The sequence below is a fragment of the Cornus florida genome, unplaced genomic scaffold, assembly GCF_030987335.1.
Source record: "Cornus florida cultivar Cherokee Brave unplaced genomic scaffold, ASM3098733v1 CherokeeBrave_3.0.0_Hap2_Chr11, whole genome shotgun sequence".
In the NCBI taxonomy this organism is placed as follows: domain Eukaryota; kingdom Viridiplantae; phylum Streptophyta; class Magnoliopsida; order Cornales; family Cornaceae; genus Cornus; species Cornus florida.
The window spans coordinates 90,144,203-90,154,649 of record NW_026775581.1 but is presented as its reverse complement, the minus strand read 5'-3'; the positions used below and the strand labels follow the sequence as shown (position 1 = coordinate 90,154,649).

At 31.7% G+C, this 10,447-nt stretch overlaps 1 protein-coding gene across 1 annotated transcript; it reads right to left on the bottom strand.

Annotated features, from left to right (window-relative positions):
* Positions 1-4,262: 4,262 nt before the first annotated feature.
* LOC132285390 (heat shock 22 kDa protein, mitochondrial-like) lies at positions 4,263-8,835 on the bottom strand. Its single transcript, XM_059787566.1, has 5 exons — positions 8,576-8,835; positions 7,989-8,420; positions 6,399-6,794; positions 5,812-6,243; positions 4,263-4,617 (listed from the first exon to the last, which is right to left on the bottom strand). The coding sequence occupies exons 3-4, from the start codon at positions 6,547-6,549 to the stop codon at positions 5,813-5,815; spliced, it is 582 nt and encodes a 193-aa protein (XP_059643549.1). The 5' UTR covers positions 6,550-6,794; positions 7,989-8,420; positions 8,576-8,835; the 3' UTR covers positions 4,263-4,617; position 5,812.
* Between the last annotated feature and the right edge of the window lie 1,612 nt (positions 8,836-10,447).

Below are 10,447 nucleotides of genomic sequence, written 5' to 3'. Positions count from 1 at the left end.
AGAAAGCAACAAAGAGCACTGCGAGACCGCTGGAAGAATGACTCTTGAAGGATTTCACCGGAAGAAGCTTAGCACTGTTCTAAAAAGAGAGAGATTTGACTGCTGATGGAGAAGGTAAAAAGGCATGAAGTGGTATTCTAGAGCCTTATAAAGGCGAGGGAGACCCGAGGGCCGAAGCGTCAGGAAGGCGAGAAATTCATCGAGCCCCGGAGCATTGATTCTGGATCTGACCGTCCGTTCCCCCATGTGGGTTTCTCGAGCCGTCAACGTCATGATGAGACGCCTTCAATAATTACCCCCTTATTAAACAAGGGGTAATTATTGGGGCAGTTGAGGAGGCCCGAGATGACATGGGCCGGATATGACTTGCAAACGCGACATCCGGTCCGTACAGATGGGTCAGGCCCATAGAAAGACACTGCCATATGGGCCGAACGCGAATAAGCCCATCAAAGATGACCAGGACTCATGGAGGAACGGGCCTAGATCCAGCAGTCCATCAACATTTGTAAACATCTATAAATAGGAGAAGTAATGGAAAGAAAGAGGGAGATATTTTTTGGTTGAAATGTAAGAATTCTAGAGAGAGAAAGGGAGAAGGAATTTTTTGTATCTTCAGTATATATATAGAATATAAAAATAAATTTTATATATACAAATATATTAACAAAAAATCTGAAAACAAATCACAACTAATACATGTATAACAATCAGAAAAAGGAAAAAAAAAAAAAAAAATACAGGGCGTACAGTTGTATAATGTATATATATATAATATAAAAATAAATTTTGTATAATATATATATAGATATATAATATAAAAGTACTTATGGAGTAATGTCAGTGGTTGTATATTAATGGAAGAGTAATGTCAATTGTTCCGTAAACAACGAGGGAAATAGTGGTGAAAACGTTCAAAGGAAACATCATTTTTGATGTTTACTCTTTCTTTCATAAAAATGAAAAATGTTTTTCATTAAGAGGAAACAAAAACAAATTACTAAACATGATTTTTGTGTTTGTTTCTCTTTTTTAATGATTGACAACAGAAAACAAAAATTATTTTGAGTCACTAAACACACCCTTAGTAAATTTGTTGCTAGCCTTTCCTACACTCATATTTCTACCGTTCGATATTAACTCTTAGCTGTTTTGAATATCTTATGATCTCACTATATTCATTCAAATTTAAAATTTACAATCAAATAGAACAAATTATTGACCGATCAAGGTTAATACAGTCTTATTGTTGGAAAAATACTGACCGAATATTTGAGTTTATAGTATCTTTACTTTCTCCTTATTGTCCAATTTCACCTAATTATATTATTTAAATTTAAAGTCACAACAAATTTGAAAATTTACCAGAGATTCTACTAATTAATTTAGAGTACTGATTGAAAACCGAATAAAAATTTTGAAATGGGTACCAAATTTGACAGTGTCTTTAACACACGATCTATTTGGATAGTTTAAAAAAAAAAAAAAAAAAAATATTATCTCTTAAACCTAAAACCTAATACCTAAACCTAAAACCTAAACCCATCACTTTCTCTCTTCCTTCTTTTCTCTCAAATTTCTTTATTTTCATAGAGTAACCAATCTTATATTTTTATCACTGAAATAGTCACCTAACCGTAACATGATATGGCTATGTCAAACTCCTTAAAAGGCAAGACTTATAATTTTTTGTGTAAACCAAAAAAAAAAAAAAAAAGAATATCGTGAATAGAGAAAGGCAATGGTGTGAAGATATGATGGTTAAATATACAAATCGGACATATATATATAAGTTATCACAAATTAAAAAGTTAATTAAGAACACATTCTCACAACAATATCGATTCGGAATTTACACTCCTTAGGCTTTGTAACGAGTTTTATTATATAGTTTTGATAATATTTTGTATAAATCTTTGTGGTTTATCAAATGGAATCCTAAGCTTACAAAGTCCAGAGAAAGTGAAAGTGGTAGACTTACAAGATCTTCAAATTACTTAAAAGTTTTTCTGAAAGATGGAATTTTGGTTTATATCTAAAAGACGAGGTGTTTAAATAGGAATTTTTTTTTCTTTCTTAAAAGTCGGACATGGCCAATCTAATTCACGATAATCATTCGTATCCTATTTTTCTCCAATTGCAATATATTTATCATTTTCTTTTAAAGAAAATGACAAAAAAGTCATTGAATTCATTAATACACAATTCTTTAATTTATAATGTCATAACTACCCTTTATACAACTTTAATTTATTAATTTATTTTTTTTACTATTTCTTTTTTCCTTTCGTTTTGTTTTTTCTGGAAGTCCTTTCAAAGAAAATAATTTATTTTTGGCAGTCAAAAGAATAATTTATTCCATAGTGACTTTTTATATATATATATATTTATTCAACAAAATTGATTTTTTTTTTCAATTTTGTCAAAAGAGGTAACTTTATTTTTGATAATTTTTTATAAATCCTATTAAAAGAAATAATTTATTCAATAAAAATAGCACTCTTAGACTTGAACCCCTGACTTTCCTTTGGGAGATGGCCATTGATATAACACTTTTTTTTTTTTTTTTAAGATAATTTATTCACTAAATATATTTTTTTGTGGTTTTTTTTTTCTTCATGTCAAAAGAGATAATTTTTTAAATGGTTACTTTTTAATTTTTTCATCTGGCCAAAAGAGACAATTTATTCAACATAACAATTTTTTTTTTTTTTTTTGGTCACTTAAAAAAAAATTATTCAATTTTTATTTTATTTTATTTGTGTTGTCAAAAGATATTTAAAATATTAAAGATTAGAGATAAGGAGAGAAAATATGAAAGAACAGTTGTGTCATTTAAAAAGTAATAATTATTTATTTATAAAAATAAAAATAAAATTATTATTTCATTTAAAATTATAATATAAATATTAAAAAGTAGAATATGAATATCTCTCCCATAATTTTTCTCAATTATAATTCATATTGGGCCTCTCAATTATAATTCATACGGTAAGCTTCACTTGTGGTAGTTTTGATCAAATATTTTATTCCGGTATAGTCAGATATGTACCAAATAGAGGCATGTTATGAAATTCTCTCTCCAAGACAAAATCACAATCTCATAGTAATCAATCTTTGTGACAAAATCACAAAATCTCATAGTAATTAAGGTGTAAGTGTTCTACCCTATAATTCAAAGTTCGAATCTCCTTCCACATAACTCTACTAACTCTTTAATCACTGTCAAGTAAAATTAATGATTTTTTAATAATAATGAAAAGAAAATTTTTTTTTGTAAAATTGCTGTTCAGAAGGGAGAACGGAATAAAAAAAAACTTCTTTCCAAGGATTAAAGACTGACTAAACGAAAAACTGATTCTATCTTCTCAACCCAAAAAGATATTGGAAAAACTAAATATATATATATATATATGAAAAAGATATAACTCACTAGCAATTAAATTTCAGTTGGAATATATCATAAAAGGCTAATATATAGGAATACAGATTACAGACTGCAAAAGTCTAAACAGAAGAGACTCGTACCAGACCTAACACACTGTCCTCTCTCTCTCTTTCTATATATAGATATATATCATATACTGATAATTAGCTGATACAATCTTACTGTCCAAATTAATTACTTGCCGACCAGATTATACAATTTGCATAACAAAAAAGTTACATTGGTTGGAATATAAATTTAGCAGAGAATCTACTAAGTTACTAAAGCATTAAGCACAAATGTTTTTTCTCCACTATAATCCTCCTCTTTCTTTTTTTTTTTTACCAGCCCCACTATAATTCATATACCAGCCAACACTTTTGTAAACACTCTATTCTGATGTAGCAGTTTTGATCTTTAATCACATAACTATTATGTAGTAATTTTCAAAGCTCAAACTGAAATGTAAATTTTGCAGTTTTGATCTCCAAAGTTCTTTTTGCATTAGTCTTGTAAGAAAAAGTAAATTTGCTTTCCAGAAAAAGAAAAGGAACAAAAACACTCCTTGCAGACTTGCAGTGAGGGTGCAATTACAAGTAAAAAGGGTATGAGGGTGCAATTTGAAGTAAAAGGGGTAAAAGAAAAAAGATAGAATGGACAACACAACTTGCAGTGAAAGGGAAAATTAAATCTTAAACAAGGATGACCAATCTCTGCGCACACAAAAAATAAAAATACAAAACAACAAAATTATACTTCAATTTATTAATTGAGCAAGCACTGCATTTCTATCTACTCAACCCACAAAGATCAAAAAGAAAAGAAAAGAAAAAAATTGTAAAAGGTAAAAGTTAAAACTCACTAGCATTAATTAAATTTCAGTTGGAGTTAAAAAAAAAAAAAAAAAAAAAAACTAATATGGTATTCCATGGTCAAACCAATAGGGATTACAGAACACAAAATTCAAAAGAAAACAAACCTACATATTCTCAGATATCAAATACTTCCATGTCATATAAACTTCACAGTATTCACCATCACCTCCCTAAATGAAAAGTTCTGAATTTAGAGTTCATTGGCCAAAGGATCTATTACCTATAAATGTTGTGCCACCACAAAAGAAACCAATAGTCCTCCATGCTTTTCGGAACTTAAATCACACAATTGGATGGCCAATGCACATACAAATCCTGAAAACCAGAATCATTAAAACACTACTGTCAATATATGTTGTAGGATCCATATGCTGTCTCAAGGTTACACATTTAATAACATAAACCATAGGAGAAAATAATGATTGAATACTATTATGCAAAAAAAAAATGGAAAGGAAAGAAATTACAGATTTTACAATTGCTGACTTGAATATAGGCCAGATTAAGTGTATTTTATTTTATTTTTTTCAACAAGACAACAACTGTATTGATCAATAAGCATTACTACAGTTGCAAACCATTATGAATGCTGTGCGAGACTTGCATCCGTTTAAAGAGTTGCAAACCATTCAATTACACAATTCAACCAAAATTATCAGCAAAAGTAGAAGAGAAAATATCAAAATATGCAAATAAAATCATTTTACACCACCACCTTCAACAATAAATAACTTTTCTATTTTTAAGTTTTTGATGAGCAGAATCATTCGCCTATTGCTTTGTATCAACAAACGGAGTTCATGGAAACTTAATACTTGACCCTTAGATTCACAGATGAAAGGAAAATTAACTTTCATATATATATGGACAGAAAAAGTAGCCACAAGAAGTCAAATATATAAAAAAAAATTGATTTACTTAGACGTCATTACAAACCTTAATACATACTCTTATATAGCAAATTAATAATTATTTTCTTGATTATAAATGTGTTCCTATATATATATATAATCCATTTCTCATATATGGAGCTGCTTTTGCATATGTAAGAAAGTATGACTCTCCATTCAAATTGCCACATCCAATAATCAAAGAGTCTGAATCTTATTTAATATACACCTTTGACTAATTCAAAGCTACTGCAAAATTTGAAGCAAGCACCAAGACAAATCACCCATTACTCTTCTGTAGCTACTTGACAAAACATATACAATTAGAGAAAATAAATTCCAAACTAATTGACACCATTAGACAAATGAACACAGGGCAACAGCACAGCCAAAGGACCCATTTCATGCCAAACTAATTGACACAAAACACACACACACACACACAGTAGAAATCCATCAAACATATAATGCAAAACCATACTCTTTTCTCCTTGAATGAACATATAATACAAAATTTCTAACTGCTTGTTCTCAGTTCATATATGCATATATGGTAGCAAAGAAAACACACATCAAGATCTACCTAGAGTGTAAATTGATCAAGTAAATTAAGATCTACCTTAAATATTGAATACATCCTTCACACGTCTCTCATTCGTGGTGGTTGAGTAGGGGGCCGGCACGCCACGAAACGAGATCGGCGTTGCAGAGAGAATTGAGACGCCATCCATCTTGGGGATCACTATTTTGAGAATACCCATCTTAATGGTGGCCTTGATTTCATCGGTGTTGTAAATACCCCGAGGAAGATCAATTACACCAGAGTATCCCCTCACTCCCATTTCGTCCTCATCTTCATCTTCTTTCTCTGCCTTCCCTTCGATGTGGATTGCAAGTTTTTTGACCTTAATGTCGAGACCTTCTTTCGCGATTCCGGGCATGTCAACCTTAACAATTGCCTCTCGCTCGTATTCTATTGCTTGGCACATCGAATCTATACCTTTATTCAGAAAGGGATGTTTCATCTGAGCTAGCATTGTCAACTTAAGAGCTATATATATACACACATATAGAAATGAACCAAAAATCAGTAAACAAAATCACTACGTAGCTGTAACAAAATCACAAAAAGATAAATTCAAAACACATTTAAGAAAATCAAAATTGAAACAGATTCAGAGAGAGAGATTGAGTACGAGTCATTACCACGTCCTCGGGAGGGCTGAGAGCGAGTGTGGTAGTCTGAATCGCCGGAGGAGCTGAAAGAGTGATGGTGGCCGGCGAAAGGAGAGGCGGCCACCGTGAACGACCAATTAGATCGGAAAAGCTTTGCGACGGTGAGATATCTAGAGGCCATTGATGTGAATTTGTGTGTGTCTCTTCCTCTTTCTCTATATATTCTCAGATATCAAATACTTCCATGTCATATAAACTTCACAGTATTCACCATCACCTCCCTAAATGAAAAGTTCTGAATTTAGAGTTCATTGGCCAAAGGATCTATTACCTATAAATGTTGTGCCACCACAAAAGAAACCAATAGTCCTCCATGCTTTTCGGAACTTAAATCACACAATTGGATGGCCAATGCACATACAAATCCTGAAAACCAGAATCATTAAAACACTACTGTCAATATATGTTGTAGGATCCATATGCTGTCTCAAGGTTACACATTTAATAACATAAACCATAGGAGAAAATAATGATTGAATACTATTATGCAAAAAAAAAATGGAAAGGAAAGAAATTACAGATTTTACAATTGCTGACTTGAATATAGGCCAGATTAAGTGTATTTTATTTTATTTTTTTCAACAAGACAACAACTGTATTGATCAATAAGCATTACTACAGTTGCAAACCATTATGAATGCTGTGCGAGACTTGCATCCGTTTAAAGAGTTGCAAACCATTCAATTACACAATTCAACCAAAATTATCAGCAAAAGTAGAAGAGAAAATATCAAAATATGCAAATAAAATCATTTTACACCACCACCTTCAACAATAAATAACTTTTCTATTTTTAAGTTTTTGATGAGCAGAATCATTCGCCTATTGCTTTGTATCAACAAACGGAGTTCATGGAAACTTAATACTTGACCCTTAGATTCACAGATGAAAGGAAAATTAACTTTCATATATATATGGACAGAAAAAGTAGCCACAAGAAGTCAAATATATAAAAAAAAATTGATTTACTTAGACGTCATTACAAACCTTAATACATACTCTTATATAGCAAATTAATAATTATTTTCTTGATTATAAATGTGTTCCTATATATATATATAATCCATTTCTCATATATGGAGCTGCTTTTGCATATGTAAGAAAGTATGACTCTCCATTCAAATTGCCACATCCAATAATCAAAGAGTCTGAATCTTATTTAATATACACCTTTGACTAATTCAAAGCTACTGCAAAATTTGAAGCAAGCACCAAGACAAATCACCCATTACTCTTCTGTAGCTACTTGACAAAACATATACAATTAGAGAAAATAAATTCCAAACTAATTGACACCATTAGACAAATGAACACAGGGCAACAGCACAGCCAAAGGACCCATTTCATGCCAAACTAATTGACACAAAACACACACACACACACACAGTAGAAATCCATCAAACATATAATGCAAAACCATACTCTTTTCTCCTTGAATGAACATATAATACAAAATTTCTAACTGCTTGTTCTCAGTTCATATATGCATATATGGTAGCAAAGAAAACACACATCAAGATCTACCTAGAGTGTAAATTGATCAAGTAAATTAAGATCTACCTTAAATATTGAATACATCCTTCACACGTCTCTCATTCGTGGTGGTTGAGTAGGGGGCCGGCACGCCACGAAACGAGATCGGCGTTGCAGAGAGAATTGAGACGCCATCCATCTTGGGGATCACTATTTTGAGAATACCCATCTTAATGGTGGCCTTGATTTCATCGGTGTTGTAAATACCCCGAGGAAGATCAATTACACCAGAGTATCCCCTCACTCCCATTTCGTCCTCATCTTCATCTTCTTTCTCTGCCTTCCCTTCGATGTGGATTGCAAGTTTTTTGACCTTAATGTCGAGACCTTCTTTCGCGATTCCGGGCATGTCAACCTTAACAATTGCCTCTCGCTCGTATTCTATTGCTTGGCACATCGAATCTATACCTTTATTCAGAAAGGGATGTTTCATCTGAGCTAGCATTGTCAACTTAAGAGCTATATATATACACACATATAGAAATGAACCAAAAATCAGTAAACAAAATCACTACGTAGCTGTAACAAAATCACAAAAAGATAAATTCAAAACACATTTAAGAAAATCAAAATTGAAACAGATTCAGAGAGAGAGATTGAGTACGAGTCATTACCACGTCCTCGGGAGGGCTGAGAGCGAGTGTGGTAGTCTGAATCGCCGGAGGAGCTGAAAGAGTGATGGTGGCCGGCGAAAGGAGAGGCGGCCACCGTGAACGACCAATTAGATCGGAAAAGCTTTGCGACGGTGAGATATCTAGAGGCCATTGATGTGAATTTGTGTGTGTCTCTTCCTCTTTCTCTATAAGCTTTTCAGTGAATTTGAAACTTGAAAGTGAACCAGAGGCGTGAGTGGAAACGTTTTAGAGGGGGAGAAGGGAACAGAGGCAGGCACGTGTTATTAGATGGTTGGTTTAATTATGTTCTCACAACTGTACAAAGGGAAAGGGTAGAGTAAGAGCGGTACCTCACGAGTTGGTTTACAACCACCCCTGGTGACCGTCCGATTGGATATGTTTTATAGCTACCCAATTTTTTCACTTTTTTAGAAAAGGCCCACTCCAAAACTTTATCTTGGAGAAAGAAGCCTAAGAAGAAGGTATTGCTTAAATTAATCAATATTAAAAACAATAGAACAACTTCAAAGATGATTGATTCATTAAAAAAATAAAAGCACTTCAAAATGAAATTAATCAATAGCTAATCTTACTGAAATTTTGTCTCTCCCACTAGCATTTCTAAGTTGCAAATGGTCACCTCATTATTTATTTATTTATTTTTAAGCGATTGAAATATATTAATATAAAAAGATGCAGTCCATTTGGATCAAGAAAACAAGCACAAATGGTCACTTTTACCTTGGGAAACGAATGCAAATTCCATTTGGATCAAGAAAACAAGCCCAAATGGTCACTTTTACCTTGGGAAACGAATGCAAATTCTTCCTTCTAGTGAACTTGTTTGAGCGCGTGTATACCACAGAGAAAGAGAGGATTTTTCAGTTGAAGGACATTATATAGTATTGTCTTTCTATTAAAGTTTATTTTCTATTATTGTCAGAGGTAAATTACAATTTTTTTGTTTTTTTTTTTTTTGGTAAGTGATTGGGTATTGTTTTCTAACATAGCAGAGTTTATTGCTTCTCTAAAAATGACCCAACTCAACAAGTTGTAAGTTTATCTTGGTGAAAGAAAATATTGCTTAAATTAATAAAAACTAAAATCAGTTGACCGATAATTGATCATATGAAAAGAACTTTAAAATGCATTATCATGTTTAATAAATTGATATGTTCATGTAATTGGATAACATACTTTCTATTTATTCAAACAATTAGTAGAACAAGTTTTTGTTGCACTAGGAATACTATTCAACCTACAAATTGAATTGTAAGTTCAAAATTTTTCCTTAATATCCAAGATTAATTAAAATGTTAATGATGTTATTGGAGCCTTGTGATTGAAAATAGAAAAAATTTTGGTTTATGCTTTTTTTTAATTCCACCGGTTTCAATTATAATTCTAAAACTCCAAATTCATACTTATCAAACATAACCAAAAAGTAAATAGAACACAAAGTCAAAGTAAAGTTAGAAAATTATTTTAAACTAAGGTAAAAGAGGGTCTGAAGGGAGTAGAGCTGACAAAGTTTTATTAGCCTTTATCAATGTTTCTATTGGATCAATTCAAACTCATAAGGTAGAATAGTAGATCAATAATTAGAAGGGGCTTAAATTAAGCTAGCTCATAAGACAATTTAATTGAATGGAGCATCTAGTAACCCTTTAACCTCTACTTAAAAACATTAATCAAATGTTAACCATCGTCCACTTCTAATGTAATTTTAACGGACTAAAATGGTTTTAATTACTTGGAATAAACTAAAAGTATAAATTAAAAATATTAATATAGAAATCAGAAGTTAAAGAGCAATTAAAATTAATTTGTGTAATTAACACATGACATATAATGTGGACTTAAATCTCTAAT

Coding starts and splice junctions, on each gene's coding strand:
- LOC132285390 (XM_059787566.1), bottom strand. CDS start 6,549: ATGGCCTCTAGATATCTCACCGTCGCAAAGCTTTTCCGATCTAATTGG. Junction 6,244..6,398: donor TCAGCCCTCCCGAGGACGTG/GTAATGACTCGT, acceptor GTATATATATAG/CTCTTAAGTTGACAATGCTA.